This window comes from Dendrobates tinctorius, unplaced genomic scaffold (assembly GCF_039654945.1).
Source record: "Dendrobates tinctorius isolate UK_male_01 unplaced genomic scaffold, ASM3965494v1 ptg000129l, whole genome shotgun sequence".
Lineage (NCBI taxonomy): Eukaryota > Metazoa > Chordata > Amphibia > Anura > Dendrobatidae > Dendrobates > Dendrobates tinctorius.
In genome coordinates, this window is record NW_027361797.1 from 49,059,281 (window position 1) to 49,080,797 (window position 21,517).

Below are 21,517 nucleotides of genomic sequence, written 5' to 3' on the forward strand. Positions count from 1 at the left end.
CCCCTGACCGGTCTGATTTCCTAAACGCCTGTATTCTCTAAAAATGAGAAAACGGGAGCATCTTTAATTGGAACTCTGCCACAATGTTCCTCCGTTATTCCTCCTGGAAAAGTGAGAATACGTTGACATCTGGGTATTAGCACTCCTTTGTCAATGGGTCTCGTCCATACACACCGAAAGAAGTCTAATCAATGCTGCCAGGGTCAGACTGAAAAAGAGCACACCCCACTGACAAGGAGGAAAATAAGGGCCAATCATTTCACTCATACATTTCCGGGAGGAATAACAGAGGAACAGTGCAGATGAGCACCAAAGTCTTTGATTTAGTAAAGGCTTTGTTTTGCACCGTTCCTCTGTTATTCCTCCTGGAAATGTATGAATGAATTGATTGGTCCTGATTTTTCTTCTTTTCTCATTTACTAAATCCGACATGTCAGGAGGTCTGCGAGGACCCCCCCCCATGCTGTGTAATGTGTATTATGATCTGCTGATATGTTTAGACATCTACACAGATTCTACTCAGTCGAAATGGTTATGAATCCCTGTAGATCGGGGCTGAGAACACGTAGATCAGGGCACTCATCATATGATAGAACTGTATTTGGTGTTTCCATTCCAGTCTAATAGGTCCAGGAACTATCCTGGTTATCCTTCTCTGTAACTTGCTATCCACTCTTTTTTTCAGTGGGCGGTTCCTTCCCCATCAGTATTCTGACAGCACTATAGGTGCAGGAACTTCTTTTTCTCCACTTGCCAGCATGCCTTGCACTTGCCAATGTCGCATGGTTTGCCTGTCCATATTACAGACTGGAGAGCAGGATCCGGGAAACGAAGATCCGCCAAAACTTTCTGTAACCTGTCTCGCCATCTTTTCTGTTAGAGACGGATTACACTTGGCAACAGGCAGTGAAACCGCAAGATAGACAGAAGGTGGCCGGCTCTTTTTTGGAGCGATTTTTGTGGGTTGACTATATTATTTTGCAGTCTTGTAGACCTGGAATGGAACATCTTATTATTTCGGGGGTATAAGACTTTGGGTAGTTGGAATTCAATTGCCCGATCCTTTAGTTCTGCGGGAGATAAGATGATTTTGGCAGTGGCTCTCATAGAGGACACATGATTTCTCCAGATAAGTACGAAGCTAAAGGGCTGTCACATTGTAGAAGGCTCAACTTTATTCTCATTTGCACAAGGAAAGACTAGAAGCAATGGGATGAAACTGAATGGGAGGAGACACAGATTAGATATTAGAAAAAACTTTTTGACAGTTAGAGTGATCAATGAGTGGAACAGGCTGCCACGAGAAGTGGTGAGTTCTCCTTCAATGGAAGTCTTCAAACAGAGGCTGGACAGACATCTGACTGGGATGATTTAGCGAATCCTGCTTTGAGCAGGGGGTTGGACCAGATGGCCCAGGAGGTCCCTTCCAACTCTACGATTCTATGATTCTATGAAGCTTCGCAAGGCAACATTTGGACCCAGATGTCATAACATTAAATGCTGCATACAAAGCATATCAAATCAGGAGAATACCGTAGCTACCAAAGATAAAATATGCAAGGCCCCTCCATACCCAATACACACAACCAGTTACACGATCAATATCTGTGATGAAATGACTTGGAAGCCCTTTGTACCTGAGTGGGGCGCCAATGCAGCAGCAGATAGTCTATATAGGGTGGCGCTAGAGTGAAGGATTATAGTAGAACAGTGATGCCCATACATTAATACTGTTGGCATCGGTGCTCAGTACTTTGTGTTAGGGTGCCCCCTACTGGACACATGCATAAACTTTAAAATTTAAGCTTTTTTGCATATAACTAAACTGAAAGATGGGTAGGATGGATCCATATAGATGTTTTTATGATTGTGATGGTTATCTCGGTAACTTTTATGTCTTCCATCCCTTTTCTAATATTTTTTTTTTTTTATTTTGAACGACACAAAGTTTTAGTAGGATGACCGACCGTCTCTGCATGGAACCGTTTGCATGTGATGTATTTTTTCCCTTCCAGACAGTTCCATCTTTACTCTGACGCTCTCATTCGCGACATCCTGGCTCCTAACCTGAAGTGGCAAGCCGGGAGGACGGCAGGAGCCATCCGGACCGTAGCCGTGTCCTGCCTCTGGGTCCTGCTGCAGAGTGAGATCCTTACACATGAAGAGGTAGAGTATGTCCTGGGATCTGACAGATGGCGCCGTGCACGTAATGTAGACTGGCATCATTGCTGATCGCCCGTTACAGCAGCTTAGAATAGTTATATATTATGTGCGGTACACCAGTACACAAACTAGGTGCTAGACGTGTATTCTGTAGCTAAAAATGTATCCGAGTCCAATATAACATCTAAAGGACAAAGAGAAAAATCTGTTGCTGAGAGCTAATATGAGCATGTAATCACCTTTATCAAATCTGCCTCCCCAGCTGTGCCTTACAAGCCACTGGGGGGCACTACAGCAGTGACACCCTCCTTATATAGGCCTTGTGTGGATAGAAATCCCTATACACATCTACGTTTTGACTGGTTTGGGCAGTGACGTGTGTGTACGTATAATATACAGTGATCAGCCATGACATTTCAGTCACCCACTTTAATAATGTTTAGGTATGTCTTGTGCCGTGATGTCCCTGATGCATCAAAGCCTGGTCTCTACATGACCTCCCTCCGAAGTCGTCCTGTGGTATCTTCACCAAGGCATTAGCAGTAGTGATGAGCGAGCGTGCTGTGGTAAGGTGTTATCTGAGCATGCTCGGGTGCTAACCAAGTGTCTTCAGTTTGCTCGAATACTATGTTTGAGTCCCCAGAGCTGCATGTCTCGCGGTTGTTCGATAGCCACGACACGTGCAGGGATTGTCTGTTTGTTAGGCAATCCCTGCAGGTGTTGAAGCTGTCGAACGGCCGCGAGACATGCAGCCACGGGACTCAAACATAGTATTCGAGCAAACTGAAGACACTCGGTGAGCATACGTGCATACTCGCGTTAGACCTTATCCCAGCACCCTCACTAGTCACTAGTTTCGCAGCAGATCCTAGGAGTCATGTAAATTGCTCAGTGCAACCCAGTGGATCAGACTTATTTTTTTTAATCGCATCCTGTAGATATTCGATCGGATTCCGATGTGGGAATTTAGAGGATCAGTCAGTACCTCGGAGTATTTGTCTTGTTACCCAATCATTCAGTGTGGCTGGCACATTGGCACTGCCATTAGGGAATATACCATACCATGAAGGGGGTACTCGCCCTGTACATTGTGTAGGTAGGTGATATATGTCACATCCGTGTGAGTGGCAGGATCCAAGGTTTCCCAGCAGGACATTATCCACTGCTGCACACTAGTAATGCCAGGACCCAAGCTTTCCCAGCAGGACATTATCCAGTGCGGCACATTAGTAATGCCAGGACCCAAGGCTTCCCAGCAGGACATTATCCACTGCTGCACACTAGTAATGCCAGGACCCAAGCTTTCCCAGCAGGACATTATCCAGTGCGGCACATTAGTAATGCCAGGACCCAAGGTTTCCCAGCAGGACCTTATCCAGTGCGGCACACTGGTAATGCCAGGACCCAAGGTTTCCCAGCAGGACATTATCCAATGCAGCACACTAGTAATGCCATGACCCAAGGTTTCCCAGCAGGACCTTATCCAGTGCGGCACACTGGTAATGCCAGGACCCAAGGTTTCCCAGCAGGACATTATACAGTGCGGCACATTAGTAATGCCAGGACCCAAGGTTTCCCAGCAGGACATTATCCAGTGCGGCACACTGGTAATGCCAGGACCCAAGGTTTCCCAGCAGGACATTATCCAGTGCGGCACATTAGTAATGCCAGGACCCAAGGTTTCCCAGCAGGACCTTATCCAGTGTGGCACATTAGTAATGCCAGGACCCAAGGTTTCCCAGCAGGACATTATCCAGTGCGGCACATTAGTAATGCCAGGACCCAAGGTTTCCCAGCAGGACATTATCCAGTGCGGCTCATTAGTAATGCCAGGACCCAAGGTTTCCCAGCAGGATCTTATCCAGTGCGGCACACTAGTAATGCCAGGACCCAAGGTTTCCCAGCAGGACCTTATCCAGTGTGACACATTAGTAATGCCAGGACCCAAGGTTTCCCAGCAGGACATTATCCAGTGCGGCACATTAGTAATGCCAGGACCCAAGGTTTCCCAGCAGGACATTATCCAGTGCGGCACATTAGTAATGCCAGGACCCAAGGTTTCCCAGCAGGACATTATCCAGTGCGGCACATTAGTAATGCCAGGACCCAAGGTTTCCCAGCAGGACATTATCCAGTGCGGCACATTAGTAATGCCAGGACCCAAGGTTTCCCAGCAGGACATTATCCAGTGCGGCTCATTAGTAATGCCAGGACCCAAGGTTTCCCAGCAGGACATTATCCAGTGCGGCACATTAGTAATGCCAGGACCCAAGGTTTCCCAGCAGGACATTAGACAGTGCAGCACCCTAGTAATGCCAGGACCCAAGGTTTCCCAGCAGGACATTATCCAGTGCGGCACACTGGTAATGCCAGGACCCAAGGTTTCCCAGCAGGACATTATCCAGTGCGGCACATTAGTAATGCCAGGACCCAAGGTTTCCCAGCAGGACATTATCCAGTGCGGCACATTAGTAATGCCAGGACCCAAGGTTTCCCAGCAGGACATTATCCAGTGCGGCTCATTAGTAATGCCAGGACCCAAGGTTTCCCAGCAGGATCTTATCCAGTGCGGCACACTAGTAATGCCAGGACCCAAGGTTTCCCAGCAGGACCTTATCCAGTGTGACACATTAGTAATGCCAGGACCCAAGGTTTCCCAGCAGGACATTATTCAGTGCGGCACATTAGTAATGCCAGGACCCAAGGTTTCCCAGCAGGACATTATCCAGTGCGGCACATTAGTAATGCCAGGACCCAAGGTTTCCCAGCAGGACATTATCCAGTGCGGCACATTAGTAATGCCAGGACCCAAGGTTTCCCAGCAGGACATTATCCAGTGCGGCTCATTAGTAATGCCAGGACCCAAGGTTTCCCAGCAGGACATTATCCAGTGCGGCTCATTAGTAATGCCAGGACCCAAGGTTTCCCAGCAGGATCTTATCCAGTGCGGCACACTAGTAATGCCAGGACCCAAGGTTTCCCAGCAGGACATTATCCAGTGCGGCTCATTAGTAATGCCAGGACCCAAGGTTTCCCAGCAGGACATTAGACAGTGCAGCACATTAGTAATGCCAGGACCCAAGGTTTCCCAGCAGGACATTATCCAGTGCGGCACATTAGTAATGCCAGGACCCAAGGTTTCCCAGCAGGACATTATCCAGTGCGGCTCATTAGTAATGCCAGGACCCAAGGTTTCCCAGCAGGATCTTATCCAGTGCGGCACACTAGTAATGCCAGGACCCAAGGTTTCCCAGCAGGACCTTATCCAGTGTGACACATTAGTAATGCCAGGACCCAAGGTTTCCCAGCAGGACATTATCCAGTGCGGCACATTAGTAATGCCAGGACCCAAGGTTTCCCAGCAGGACATTAGACAGTGCAGCACATTAGTAATGCCAGGACCCAAGGTTTCCCAGCAGGACATTATCCAGTGCGGCACATTAGTAATGCCAGGACCCAAGGTTTCCCAGCAGGACATTAGACAGTGCAGCACATTAGTAATGCCAGGACCCAAGGTTACCCAGCAGGACATTATCCAGTGCGGCTCATTAGTAATGCCAGGACCCAAGGTTTCCCAGCAGGACATTTCCAGTGCGGCACATTAGTAATGCCAGGACCCAAGGTTTCCCAGCAGGACTTTATCCAGTGCGGCTCATTAGTAATGCCAGGACCCAAGGTTTCCCAGCAGGACATTATCCAGTGCGGCTCATTAGTAATGCCAGGACCCAAGGTTTCCCAGCAGGACATTATCCAGTGCGGCACATTAGTAATGCCAGGACCCAAGGTTTCCCAGCAGGACTTTACCCAGGGCGGCTCATTAGTAATGCCAGGACCCAAGGTTTCCCAGCAGGACATTATCCAGTGCGGCACATTAGAAATGCCAGGACCCAAGGTTTCCCAGCAGGACATTATCCAGTGCGGCTCATTAGTAATGCCAGGACCCAAGGTTTCCCAGCAGGATATTATCCACTGCTGCACACTGGCTCTGCTGGTTTTTGTTCCCATTTTACTTCCCAGTGTCATCTCTTCCCCACCACCACTCGCATCGTGTAAAAGAAAACCGACTTTATCAGACTGTACGCCTGCTTCCATTGCTCCATAGTCCATTTACTGGGCAGTGGTCCGCACAGGCACTCACTGATCTGAGGTTACGTACTACGGGGTCAGTGATCCTCTCCTCGCTCATGAAGGAGGGGTGTCCTGGAGCAGACGCTCCTCATTCATTAAGAGACTCCTAATGAATCAGGCAATGCGCACAGTGACATGCCCCACTATGTGCACCTTGCCACAAGTCTCTGCTGGAATAAGATTTGTTGCATAGTGAACACCGCCACTCATCTTGAATTTGAAGAGCCTGGGTCTCCACACCTCCGCCCACCTTGTGGGACGTGTGGGGAGAATGACGTGAGACCGTCAAGTCACATTTTTTTTGCACAAAATATTGAGACTTTTCAAAGCTTTGTTTTTTTTTTTTGTTTTGTTTTTTTTCAGAAATCTATCGAAAAATCTTTAAGCGCCTCCTGTGTGTCCTGACTTAGTTCTACTGTAGACATCGGTAACTTTTACTGCAAATTGTGCTACAGTAGCTTTTTTTTTTTTTTTTATTTATTACACATTAACGTCTAGAACTGACTGTTTAATCCTATCTCCCTACCAGATGGGTAACAAGGTCATCTGCTGTTCACTTCATCTGTTAGTGGTGTTAATGGTCTGTCTGATCGGTGTATGTAAAGAAATGTATGTGGATGATGATGATTTATTGGTCTTTTTCACCAATCTGATCTGTGGGGGTGCGACTGCGGGGCCCCAACAAAGTGAAGGCTTTAGTTGAGGGCTGTGGCCCCTTCACAGATTTTTCCTTGACCGCTCATTCTTGCTTAGGATCGGTTACTCACATTTGATAGTTGTGGATCTATCTTAGCAATAATAAGATTTACATGCTCCTTTACATAATGATTAACCTCAGGAAATAATGTGCGAAGCCAGTTAAAGGGAATCTGTCAGCAGGTTTTTGCTATCTCATCTGAGAGTAGCCTGATGTAGGCAAAGAGAAGCTGAATTCAATGATGTATCACTTAGTTTCAGAATTGCTTCACCCAGTGATCTATCAGAGTTTTTAGATTTAGTAATGCAGCGGAGCTGAGGAAGTTAACCTCGCCCACACCAGGCTCTCATTCTACAAAGTCCAGAGTGAGGTGCCAATCACAGGAGGGGGCGGAGTCGGACTACCGGCATGTGCTGCTGTGTCTCAGCAATGATAAGCTCCTTGTGCTAAATCAATCATTGCAAGCAAGCAAAACCACAGATGTTATGATTGAGTCACCGTAGGAGGCAAAAACAGAAATGCTAGCTAAGTCCTGAAAACCAGAGAAGTTGGCAACTATCAGATTGCAGACCCCTGAACCTATCAACACAACTAGCAGTAGCCGTGGGGGGTTCCTACGATGACCTAGACCCCTCGATCACAGCCGGAGAGATAAATAGGCCTAAAGAAGGAAAGGGGAAATCTAACTGCCCCAGAGCAGACCCCAAAGCAATAGGCAGCCCCCCACATATAATGACGGTGAAGCAAGATGAAAACACTTACACAGACAGAAAGACAGGCTGAGCAAAGACGGGGCCCAAAAACTACCTGGATAGGAAGGCTGCTGTCTGCAATCTGCCAAAACCCTATCAGAGACAAAGCCAACAAGCTGATATAAAAATGGCCCTGAAGCAACTAAGCTTCAAAAACTAAATCAGCACTCAGGTACCTTCAGAAGACAGAGCTCACGGAACACTGCACACTCCAGCAGGGAGTGGCAGAATCCAAAAAGCAAGAAAAACAAAAACAAATCTTAGATGCAAAAGGCAAAACAGAAAACTTAGCTTTAGGAGAGCAGGAATCAGACTGGTGTCCAAGAGTCCACAGAGAAATCACCCGCAGGGCAGAAAGGGCGTAGGCTGCCTTAAATCCAGTCAGTGACTCCACTCAGCCAATCGTCTTCATTAGTCCCAGGTGCCTGATAATCAGGCTCACTACCTTCCTTCACTAGAATAGGGAGTTCACCAGGCCTCAGTGACGGAGGGGAGAATGAACTCACAACACACAGAGCTTGATAAGAGAAGCATCGCTGAAATCTGTGTTTTAACCCCTACCTAATGCCGTCTTCAGATTATATAGCTAAAACCTGCTGACAGATTCCCTTTAATACATTGAAGTAAAGCACAGAGCCCATTTGTTATAGTGGCAGTCTGGATTTATCTGCGTCCCCTCCCTCCTATAAATTGCAGATTCTCCAGGTACAGGACGTCCTGATGCCCCAGGTTCTCGCAACTCTGGAAGAAGATTCAAAGACGAGCCGCCTGGTGTCATGTCGTATTATCAAGGCTCTCCTGAGAGTCTGCGGACCGCACCTGGATGCTGATAAATTGAATGCGATTTACCCCGGTACATGCTTGTCCTGTTTCTTGTGTTGTAAGAGAAGGCAGCTGTTCATTCTCGTATCACAGGGCTTGCCTACTACTGGGATTAACAGGGTTGGGGCGTCATGTGAGCACTGTAGCTAATCTGTGGGTATTGATCGGCTGCAGCATTCCAATTTCTTCCAAGTGGATTGGCTGCAGCGCTCGCTTGACACCCCCGCCAGGTGTTGATCCAAGCAGCAGAACGGTGGTCAAAGTGCTGAACAGGGAAGCCTGTGTCAAAAAGCCGGTTGTTGAGTTTCATTTTTTCAGCACCCTGGGCCCATTAATAAGGGTTTGTCTAGTATTAACCAACCTGCTCTGTTGCTCTGAAAAATGTGCAAAATTTACAGAATTTTTCTATTTCAAACTTTTCAATGCTACAACTGGAATGAATTCACAGTAATTAATTGTGAAGTCTGGGAAGCAGACATGTAAATGCATTGCACTGTGCTAATTCTGACTGTTTTACACTCCAGAGCTGCATTCACGGTGGTGCTGATGGTGGTCACTGAAAGCAGGGGAACCTCAGCAACAAACACATCCAGATAAGATCTTATAATTAGAAGTCCAGCTTATGTAGACGCTATAGGGGGAGCCAGTCCCTTTTTTGCAAGATGAATGCTCTTACTATACTCTGCATGCAAAATGAAGACATTCAGCTAATAAAGAACGCAGAGATTTGGGGATGTGAGCCCGGGGAATGGTAATGCAGCTCTGAACTATAATGCAGGCAGTCACTCAGTACCTGGGCAAGATCACTTGATTTTTTTTAATTATTTTTTCCATTTTCACCAGCTGGTTCCACCCTTGTATATTCTTAAAGGGTATCTGTCAGTAGGATCAACCCTCCTAAGCCGTCTGTATGGGCACGCAGGTCATGGGAAGCTGAATAAAAGTGACACCTTGATACCTGCAATCCTATGTCTCATTCCAGAGAAATCCACAATTCTTAATATGTAAATGAGTTGTTAAGATCTATGGGCTGAACCTAGATCTCCCTGAGAATCTGCCTCCAGAGCTTATTTTCAATGAAATGGGCGGTTACCAGTGTGAGACATGTAATGACTGACACTTTGCTCTCCTAATAACATACAGCTCTGCAGTGAGATCAGAACTAACACTGCAGTGCTGAGTTTTGACTTATTGCAAACACATTTGCCGCAGTAGTTGTCCTCTCATAGTACTGCCATCTCTCCTACAGAACTGTGTCTGATTATAACCAACACAGTACAGCAAAGTTGAACCTTGTTTCATTGCAAACACATTTGAAGTTATCCTCTCACAGTGCTGTCAGATATGCTGTACTGGCCGCCTATGATATGGAAACTATTTCACAATGAAAGGACAACTACTGCTGCAAATGTGTTTGTAATGAGACATAGTTCAATTCTGCTGTATTGTGTTAGTTGAAATCACACAGCTCTGCAGTGAGATCATGGGAGCAGACTGTTGGTCATTATATGTCTCACACTGGTAACTCTCCTTTCATTTAAAATAAGGCCCGGATCTAGATTCTCAGGGAGATCTATATCCAACCCATAGATCTTAACAGCTCGTTTATATAAAAGAAAAACGTGGATTTCCCTGGAATAAAATGTCGGCTCGCAGATATCAAGGTGTCATTTTATTCACCTTCCTATGACCTACATGCCCATTTAGATGACTTAGCAGGATTGATCCCACTGACAGATTCCCTTTAATACCACTGCTTAGATCTTGGGGAAACAAATTCCCAAATCCCCACATATGCTACAATAATCCAAGCAAACCTGAGACATGTTGCACCACTTATGCTAATGAGTTACGTATGACGGGTGTTCATTTTTCAGCCTTGGAATATCACAGCCATCTCCATCCAAGCACCCATCCCCTTCTACTCCTGATGGGAGATGTCTTCTGGAAGGATGTTCAGTTAGACCAGAGACTCAACAGTGGGGGGAATTCACGTCCCTGATAACCCAGTGCACTTGACTGAATGAACATCCATCGGATACTTAACCATTCATTAGGATATGGTCCATGACCCCATGAAATCTAATTCTCTCAGGCATGCTTGGATTACTGCAGCAAAAAATAGAGATTTTTTTTTATTGTGTTTCCTATGACCTGTTCCCAGTGTTATTAGTTTATGGGTTGGCATCGGCTGACATATTCCCTTTTAAAGTTAGTGATTGTCCAGAGAAAACACATCTCATATCCAAGGCTAGGTGATGACTGATATGTGAGGGTCCGACTTCTGGGACACGCACCGATCGACAATGTCAATGTAGTGGCAGTGCCCGCACCACTGGGACTGCGAAGTGCAGTACCCGGCTTTTTCATCCAGCCTCATACAGAATGAATGGGACTGCAGTCATGTGTCCAACCTGCCTTTTATGTAAAGGAAAAATGTTCCCCAGTCGGTGCAGGTCCCAGCGGTGAGACACCTCCCGATCAGCAAGTTATCGCTCATCCTTGTTTTCAATTATGTATTGAGGAGGTGACACTGACTTGCAAAGTAGGGCAACTCCCAGTGATCCACCATGTGTCACTTACAGACTTGTGTCCTTTACAGAAATTGTAAAGCGCCTGGATGATGCTTCAGATGAAGTGCGGATCACCGCTGCGAAAACCCTGAATCTATGGTTCAAATTCATTGACGACCGGTACGAAAGGACGACAAATCGGGGTCACCTTGAATTCCTGTTTCGCTGTCTCCTCGTGCATCTTGATGACTCGGATGCTACTCTCCAGGCTACAGTACTAGGTGAGTCTACTGTCTCATCAGAGATGTGGGATCCTGTGGAGGTGCCTTGTAAGCCAGTCTCACATGAAGCCACGTGACCACGTTTCTGGTATCTTACTTATCTGAACCCTGACGTCGCTGCTCCGTAGTTGCCCCTTGCCTTTTACAGATCATGTCACAAACTGGGCAGCAGAATTTTTGTTATCTGACCGTAATTACAGCACTACCTTGTAAAAGGGACATGGAGGCAATGTCTGCTGGAGGGGAGAAGAATCGGAGAAACTATGGTAGGTGACAATGGTAATTCAGCCTGATGGCAGCAAAACCAAGGTGCAGCACAGAGATGATCAGAATGGCACATCCTCACTTCTGGGCTTTTGTGACATCTTGCACTGAGCATTCTGACACATGTAGGTACTTTTCTGCATTCTGTGTGAGTGCTGTAGGAGAATAAACCAAAATTCGATGTACTGTGACTGGTGGCGCACGTGACATTTCTGATTCCTGACTGCAGAAAAGTCTACTTGAGTTTAGGTAAAACAGAGACCGCTGGTGAACACCGAACATGATGCAGATTTTATGCAGTTAGTAAATGGCGCCCTGTCCCTCGACGAGAGCGCAGCAGAAAATGTCAAGCTTTTGTTAGGTTGGCACCAGCACTTTGTTCGCATCGCCTCCCGTCAGTTCCTCTATTGTATGTAGATCACCCCCATAGTCCCATCACTTTCTCTTTGCAGTGATCATGTATTCGGCTCCTGTACACCGGTTTCTTTTCTGTTTCTCAGCATGGCCATTTGGCGTCTGATAGACATTGGCGAGTTTTATGACGGATGACAGGTTCATGTTAATCTGTTGTACAAATTGCTGCCTGTCTGTGCTGCCAGGGGATGATGTACGGACCCTCTCGGGAGTCGTTTACATCCATAAATCACGGTGGCATAAGGGGGGAAAAATAGACCTATCATCTGGGCTGCTTGTCTGATACACTCAATTGATCATGGAAACTACGACGTGTCACGTAATAGTCTCCGTTAACCTGCTCAGTGCCAACTGATGGCTATGATGAGTTAATGGGAGCTCTGCGAGAAGCTTCATCGCTGGCAAGGTCGGCAGAGCAGTGGATCAGCTCACTATTCTCATGACTTTTTGGAGTTTTTAGCATTGCAGGTTTGCACTTTTTTTTTTTTTTTTTTTCTTCCACGAATTTAATGACCGTAATTATTGCTCTATTTCTTGCCTTTTTACATTGTCCCTGCTGGTCTAACTGCACGTAGTAACAGTGAAGCGCCTCCAGGTGGCAGCAACCTATCAAAGGTAAAATCCTAGCGATCACAGCCTTGCCTGCGTGATTTATAGATGAGCAGTCATGGAGTGATCGGCTCCCAGGAATGCACGCTTTACTTTGAGGCTTGGGATACATAACCGTCCCTTTTTATATGATTTCGACTGAAAAAAAAATCACTGGTCGTAGTTTAATTTTTTTTGACGCTTACGGGGAAGAATAGAAATCCCATGCCCATTTAATAGATCCGTGTGTGTGACCTCTGTCTTGCAGACGTTTTGAAGGAAGCCAGTGTCACGGACCCACTGGTGTTGGTGCAAGAGATCGAAGCCGTGAAGCACAAACACCGGACCCCCGTCTATTGTGATCAACTCCTCCAACACATCCAGATGATTCAAGACAAAGCATCGACGTAATTGCCCCAGTGTGATCAAGAATATTCATTTACATATGTATTTATTTTACATGGCCAGAATGTATTTTCAGAAAATAATGTATTTTATGGTGCGACTACCCCAAGAGCCTCTGTGTGAGCTTTACAAGGAAGCACAAATACATTTCCCTATCCAGGATAATGTGAGTTTACATGTTCACTTGTGCCTTTATGGCATTTACCCCTACTAATCTGCCCCCCGTTGCCTACAGGTCATGTAATGTGCATTCCTAACATGTTTCTGTAAAGTATAGAAGGAAGTCCTTTTCCATTTTTGAAGGGGCAAGTTGCATATTTAATTTTCCAGAGACGCATTACATGACCTTTAAGTCTCTTTACACTGGCATGTCACCCTCCGCAAGGAGAAACAGACAAGTCAGATCGCTTGCTTTGCACTGAGGAGGGGCAACACCCCCGAAACACGATTCTGCAAATTGAGATTCTGGTCTGGCTTCTTATCCTAAGTCATACGGCAAGGCTTGTTAAAGGGTCGATATTGACTTTTAGGATTGCTGCTTCCAATAGGTGGCGGTAGAGTTCATGTTCTCTTCCTCTCTGAAGAGGCAATTTGTATATAAGATAAAAAAAAAAAAAATACTTTTAATCTTTAGTAAATCCCTGGCATATAGTCATGTGGGTGGCGCTGGATATTTTCTCGGTCACGCTTTTCCACCCAATAGTGATACTCGCCGTGCCCCGAAGTCACTCCGCTCTCTGAGGAAATCCCGCGCCTGCACACCTCTTATTAGCATTGAAGCTTAGCCTACACCGATGGCTAATTTTTTAATCTGTGCTGGCTCCAGGAACCGTACCCCCAGCTATGAACGTGCATGCCCAGGGAGATGGCGGTCAGGATTTCCGTGGAGGAGGGCTGTGACATTCAGGGAGTGCAGGCCAGCAATTAAACTGCGGTGGGCCTCACTGTTGGGCAGAGGATCGTGACTGTGCTGATTATACAGGGTCACCCACATTACCGGAGACCAGGGTTTTACATAGGCGACTGAAGATTAAAAGCCTGGGGGTGTTCAGCCTTACAGAAAAATGTTGGGGATCCGACTGATGCCCTATAGGGCAGTTTAGAGGGCAAAATGATGTGACAGGTTTCCTTTCACTATTAACTCTTCCAGTTGGCTTTGCATTTTTATTCCAGCTGCCTTTCAACATGTTATTTTCGAGAGATCTCTGGCCGCACGGTCACCAGTGCCTCGGCTCATGTCCTTTCACTAAAGGACACTAAAGTTAGGGAGACATATTCCTTTTTTTATTACTTCCTATTTTTCCATCTGCAGAGGCTGCTGAGAGCTCCTGAAGCCAACAAGTGTTCGTGAGACATGCATCATAGCCAGCAGGTGGCAGCACAGGCACTGCACGTACTGATAAACTCCAGCAGTACCCCATATGCTGCCACTAACTTAGTACAGGGTGGGTCTCCTATTTGCAACTTGCAACTGGGATTTCAACAGGTGAGGTCCTTGGTAGGTTTGGAGGGGCTACATTTAATAAAAAATAATTGAATAAACAATATAAAAAAGCTATAGAATACATCTGATCAATATAAATGAATGGTGCTCACTGCACTATGTCACTGAATGTAATATTCCCCCATCTGATGGGTAAGGTCACGCATGTTCTGGATTAGCATCGGTCAGACAAGTGTGTAGTCCGGCACCCACGAGTCCCCAAACTCCAGGATTACTCCATAATATAGGCCACTTTATGATGGAGATGGAGCAAATAAATGGGTGCAGTCTGATATTGTGGAGTAATCTTACATTTATCTTTGGTTTAATATACAGATTTAAATCTGTATTGCATCCTCTGGATTTATCCTTTTTCATCGGTGTGTTGTTGTTTTTTTTTTTTTTTTTTTTTATCATCTGCCATAGATTGGAAGCAAAGGGTCAGTGCTCTTCTCGATCCAAAATGTTCATTTGAAGGATTTGGACAGCTTTTTGAGGGCACAGACTGATTACCCGTGTGTGGGTTATAAGACCACGAGCGTCCCCAGTAAACAAAATTGATGTTCTTTTGCAAAGAAATTGACATTAGAAGCAAAATGCAAATGAGTCTGGAAGTGCTCTGGCTGAGAGAGAGCACTTCCACTGCCTCCACTTCATTTTCAGCCTAACTCCGCCCTCCACTAGGTGATTGATATGCTGCAGCAGCGCTGACGATCACCTTTTGGAGGTCGGAGTTAGGAACTGCACCAGAGAGCCGGGGACGGTGACTACTATCTGGGCATGTTGGTTTACAGATATACAATCCCCTGGGGGACACTTAAAGTATAAAGTCACTTGCCGGCACCGCCATCAGGGGCTCATCTACAGCATTCTATAATGCTGTAGATAAGCCCCCGATGTAACCTGAAAGACAAGAAAAAAAAGTTAGGGTACCGTTACACATAGTGACGCACCAGCGATCCCGACAACAATACGACCTGGTAAGGATCGCTGGTGCGTCGATAAGAGGTCGCTAGTAAGCTGTCAAATTTACCCAACGACGCAGCAACGATCTCGGCGGGATCGCTGGTGCGTCGCTTAGTGTCACACAGCAGCGATTCTGACTACTCCCGCCTGCGTCCATGATTTCTGAGTCGTCAATGAGGTCGCTCGTCGGTTTCAAACACAGCGATGCATGCTGGCCCGCGGGACCCCAGCGATCAAAAAATGGCCCAGGACGTTCGAGCACGATCAGCGACATCGCAGCAGGGGTCTGATCGCTGCAAAGTGTCACACTTAACGAGATCGCTGGCGAGGTCGCTGTTGCGTCACAAAATCGGTGACGCATCAGCGATCTCGCTTAGTGTGAAGTACCCCTATATTATACTCACCGGGGGGGGGGGGTTGCGGTCTGGTCCGATGGGTGTCGCGGCCCAGTCCGGCGCCTCCCATCTTCATACGATGCCGTCCTCTTCTTTCCTTCCTGTCGTGGCTCCGGCGCAGGCGCACTGCTCTGCCCTGTTGAGGGTAGAGCAGAGTCCTGCAGTGCGCAGGCGCCGGGATAGGTCAGAGAGGTCCTGCGCACTGCAGTATTCTGCAGGTAAAGTACGCCTGCGCCGGAGCCTCGACGGGAAGGAAAGAAGAGGACGTCATCACTACAAGATGGGAGGCACCGGATCGGATCGCAACACCCATTGGACCGGACCCCGGGGTGAGTATAATCTAACTTGTTTTTCTTATCTTTCAGGTTACATCTGAGGCTTATCTACAGCATTACAGAATGCTGTAGATAAGCCCCTGATGTTGGTGCCGGCAGCTCATAGTCGACAAAAGGGGTGACAGATTCCCTTTAATGTATGCATTTTGTTTTACTAAACAATTTGCAATTGGGTTTCATTAAATGTTGCACAATTTTCGTTTTTAAAACCCCCTTTGTTTTCTGTGCACATTGCTGGCTGCAGAATGTGTTAACTGAGAACCTATCAGTGAGCTCATTGGTAAGGACAGTTTGTAATTATTTTATCTTTTTTTTTCTGAACTCCCTCTCAGCTGATCATTAAGACCCCCCCATAAATTCATCTCAACTTTGCTGTGGTTATAAATCGTCATGGAGGTGTTCAGAAAAAGACAGATAATAGTTAGGAAACTGTCTTTCAAAATGCGCTCACTTATAGAATCTCAGTTAACTCATTCTGCAGCCAGCAGTGTGCAGGGAATGAGGAGCATGTAAAAGACAAATGGTGCAACAGTTTATATGAAAACCAATTGCAACTTTTTTTTTTTTATCAAAAAATCCATACACTAAAAAATAAAGTCCCCAAAGGTGTCTATATTCTTTAAGCTGTAAACAAGTTGTTTTAAAGTGTTTTCGTCTGTAAGGACATCTTTCCAAAAAAATGTCTAGAACCCATCCATGGTGCTGCAGCCACAGCGTAGAGGGACAGCTTATTAAATCTACTGTCCCCCAGTATAAGGCATTGATGGGTGGAAAGTTTCCTTGACCTGTTCCCTTTAAGCCATACAAGTGGTGAAGCTGAAGTACACACTGCCCTTGTGCTGTCAGAGACCGCTGTATACTTTTTAGATGGGGGAAAAAGCGACTTTTTTCCTCTTCGCCACGACAGCACCCACTGAGAGAGGGGATCCGCCCCCGGAACAGGAAACCTACAGAGAGATAAATGGGGCGGTCCCCCTCGCTCCCTCAGTTTGGTTTCCTGTTCCTGGAAAGGAACCCGCAGAAGAGGATACCTGGTCTGGTAGCCGCCTGCGTGCATAATATGAGCAGCAGGGGCCCCAGGACTGGAAGCAGCGTCGGGCGGAGAGGCGAACTCCCCCCCCCCCCCCAGAGCTGGTAATGCAGGTGAGGCCGGAGGTAAGAAAAGTGCCAAGGCTCACTAAGGGGACGGTGCATATATCCCCCCCAGGAAGGGGCGAGAAGCGCATTACATATCCCATGAGATATCCGGGATGGCGGTGGGCCCGGGACAAAGCAGAAGAGCCTGAGGGCCCAGCAAGTGGGGAGCGCATTGCAAGTACCTGGAGGTATCAGGGATGGGGGCCGCGCGCCCCTCCCGGGAGAAAAGCGGAAGGGCCTGAGCGCTGTGCCAGGCAGCGCTACGGAGATCATACCTGCGCAAGGGGGGCGGCCGGGTGCATAGGGGTCACTGTCGCGGCCGCTGCATAACCGCTTCCTGCGGCGCTCCCAGGCAAAGGCGACCCGGAAGTGGTAGGACAACTTCCGGGGTCAACACGAGGCGGCGATCGCGGGGAAACGCCCGCGCATGCGCAGATGAGAAGGAAAAAAAAAAAATGGTGGAGCATCAGGGAAAAAAAAACCTATAAAAAGAAGCCACGAGCATAGCGCCAATGCGCAGTCATGTCATCCATAGATGACCCAGCTTCGCTCCCGTTAAATCAGCCAGTGGAATCCCCACATGGCAGCAGACAAAGCGGTACTACAAGGAGAAGTAGTAGCACCAGAAGAAGTGGCAGCTCCAGGAAGGAATCTAGTGGACCTTCCAGACAAGACGAGCCCTTGGAGAAAAAACGTAAAGAGAAAAAACCGTCCCTCGCCTAAGCCTGAGTCGCGGACCCCGCAGCCGGCCAAAAGAACGGAGAAGGCGAAAAATAGAGAGTGTGCCTTATGTTCTCAGCCCCTCCCAGACGGCCACCCTAAAAGATTATGCCAGTCGTGTGTTGAGGAGGCCTTACAGGAGGAATCCTCGCGGAAGAAGGAGGATATCCGAGCGATAATTAGAGAAGAGCTACGGGCCTTAGGCAGCTCCAGGAGTCTGGGAGGTCACTCCTCCGTGAGAGAAATAGGTTCACCAAGAGGGGGAGCTTCGCCGGCGTCAAACTTATCGGCAGAAATCGGGGATCTAGACTCTGATAGATCCCAGGAATACCCTTCCTCAGAGGATGAGGAGCAGACGTGTTTCCCTACAGACAGCGTCAGCAACTTGGTTAAGTCGGTCCGGAATACCATGGGGCTACCAGAGAGTAGGGACCCCAAGACTCTGCAAGACATAATGTTTGCAGGCATTTCCCGTAAAAAGGTCCGAGCATTCCCAGTTGTCCCAGCTATAAAGGAGCTAGGAAAAAGGGAGTGGGAGAAACAGGGGCAGAGAACCTTCCTCCCCTTAACGTCAAAGCGTAAATATCCTTTTGACGACGAGGAATTGACGGCTTGGTCGAGAGCCCCCAAGGTGGATGCGGCAGTGGCCTCTACCTCTCGTAGATCCTCCCTGCCGGTAGAGGATTCAGGAATGTTGGCTGACTCATTAGATCGTAAGACCGATACACTCCTTAAACGATCCTGGGAAGCATGTACGGCAGCTTTTAAGCCCGCAATAGCAGCCTCGTGCACGGCAAGGTCAATGTTGGTGTGGCTGAATGACCTAGAGGACAATATTAAGAATGGAGTGGCCAGGAGTAAACTCCTGTCCTCTATGCCCCTCATTAAGGGAGCAGCTGCCTTCCTCTCTGATTCCTCAGCGGACTCTCTCCGTTTATCCGCTAGATCAGCAGGACTAACCAATGCAGGCCGGCGGGCCTTATGGTTGAAGGGGTGGAAAGGAGACACACAAACAAAAACTAGACTGTGTGCTATACCCTGCCAGGGTAAGTACTTATTTGGTACGGAGCTGGACGAGATCTTAACAAAAGCGGGGGAGAGAAAGAAAGGTTTTCCTAACCCGTATATTCCCTTTAATAGGAGGGCCTACAGAAAACCGCCATTTGGCAAAAAGAAAGACTTTAAACCCCAGGATCGCTGGGGAAATAAGGACCCCAAACAAAGGGGCAATCTATTCGGAAAACGTCCCTTCAGAGGAGACAGGTTCCGCTAATACCAGTACACCGGTAGGTGGCAGACTACTGAAATTCAGCCACCAATGGGGGAAGGTAACATCAAACCCATGGGCCATTGATATCGTCTCATCGGGCCTAAAACTAGAATTCGTTCGGCATCCACCGAACCTCTTCCTATTGACTTCCATGAAATCCCAGATACAGCAGGAAGCACTAGAGATGGAGATTGCAGTACTGCTAACTAAACAGGTCCTGATAGAGGTCCCAGGGGACGAAAGAGGAATGGGCTTTTATTCTCTATTTTTAATCCCAAAACCAGATGGCTCTTTCAGGACTATAATAAATTTAAAGAAGCTTAATACCTTCTTGAGGCTGAGGCCGTTTAAGATGGAGTCAATAAATTCTGCAATAAAACTTTTGTTTCCCAGGTGTTATATTGCATCTAAAGGATTGGATCTAAAGGATGCCTATTACCATCTCCCCATATTCCGAGAGCACCAGAAGTTCCTGCGGGTAGCGGTCTGGTTCAAGGGTCGGATTCAGCATTTCCAGTTTGCGGCAATGCCATTCGGGCTATCCATGGCTCCTCGGGTATTTACCAAATTGATGCTGGAGGTGATGTCGTATGTAAGACTGAATGACACCCTAGTGATCCCTTACTTGGACGACCTACTAGTAGTGGGGAATTCTGTTTCTCAGTGTGAAACAAGAATGGCTCAGATTATCTCATCCTTACAAACACTGGGCTGGCTAATTAACTGGGAGAAGTCCAGGCTAGAACCAGTGACCTGTCAGAGGTTCCTAGGCCTGCAAGTAGACTCCGTAAGCCAAAAATGCTTTCTACCAGACGCTAAAGCGGTGGCTATAATCAATAAGATACAAGATACTATAGGAAGACCCGTAATATCATTGAGACAGGGTATGTCCTTGCTGGGATCCCTGACATCGTGCATCCCGGCGGTGCAATGGGCTCAATTCCACTCCAGAAAGCTACAATGGGCTATTCTGCAGGAAACAGACTGCAGGGACGTTTGGAAGGGAAGATGTCCCTATCGCCGGAAGTGGTTAATTCCCTAGAGTGGTGGTTGATTCCTACCAATTTGTCAAAGGGAGTGCAATGGTGCTCACCACGGATGCTGGCCCCTTAGGTTGGGGGGCCCACCTGGAGGAGCACATGATACAAGGCCGGCGGCGTAAACATGAAATAGAAACCTCCTCTAATGTAAAGGAGCTAAAAGCAATTTACTATGCGATGTCTCAATTTCTCCCGCAGTTAAGAGGAACTCACGTGAGGATCCAGACAGACAATACCACCGCAGTGGCCTATATAAACCGACAAGGAGGTACGCGATCGGGACCGTTGATGTCTATCGCGGAAAAGATCCTAGAGGTGGCCGAGGTACATCTTCACTCCTTGTCGGCACTCCACATAAGAGGAGTGGACAACTCTCAAGCAGACTATCTCAGTCGACGGGGCCTATATCAGGGCGAGTGGGTCCTCAGCAGGCACGTCTTCGAGACGATAGCGTCAGAATGGGGCAGACCAGAGATAGACCTGTTCGCGACCAGAGCCAACAGACGTGTAAAAAGGTTTGCTTCGCTCTACAGGTCAGACAACCCAGACATTCTAGATGCCCTCCAAGCACCCTGGACATTCCAGCTAGCCTATGCCTTCCCTCCAATGGTTCTGCTGCCAACAGTAGTCAGGAAAATAAGACAAGAGAGGGCGAGGGTCATCTTGATAGCCCCGTTTTGGCCCAAGAGGCCGTGGTTTTCCTGGCTGAGAGCCATGTCAATAACCGACCCGTGGATCCTGCCGCTGCACCAGGATCTTCTCTCGCAGGGACCCTGCTACCATCCACAGGTCAAAGCACTACACCTAGCGGCCTGGAATTTGAAAGGGAACTATTAAAGCAGAAAGGCTTTTCGAAAAACCTACTTAATACCCTGCTACAAAGTAGAAAAGAATCTACAACAAAGATATACGCCAAGGTGTGGAGGAAATTCCTGACCTTTCACCCAGCAGCGCTAGCCGGTGAACCACCCATTACGGCCATCTTAGAGTTTCTCCAAAGAGGCAGAGAATTGGGCCTCTCAGTAAATACTCTTAAAGTCCATATATCGGCCTTAGGAGCACTATTTAACTATAATGTGGCAGCAAATAGATGGGTGACCCGTTTTGTTTCAGGCTGTCAACGATCAGAACCGGTGCATATTCT

At 47.4% G+C, this 21,517-nt stretch overlaps 1 protein-coding gene across 1 annotated transcript in view; it reads left to right on the forward strand.

The window, feature by feature from the left end:
• DNAAF5 (dynein axonemal assembly factor 5) overlaps positions 1-13,192 on the forward strand; it is a 54,726-nt gene extending 41,534 nt beyond the window's left edge. Inside the window, exons 10-13 of the mRNA XM_073543098.1 lie at positions 2,016-2,166; positions 8,437-8,593; positions 11,165-11,356; positions 12,891-13,192. Of these exons, the coding sequence (XP_073399199.1) occupies positions 2,016-2,166; positions 8,437-8,593; positions 11,165-11,356; positions 12,891-13,033 (643 nt within the window). The 3' untranslated portion in view covers positions 13,034-13,192. The remainder of the gene's footprint in view (positions 1-2,015; positions 2,167-8,436; positions 8,594-11,164; positions 11,357-12,890) is intronic.
• The last annotated feature ends 8,325 nt before the right edge of the window (positions 13,193-21,517 follow it).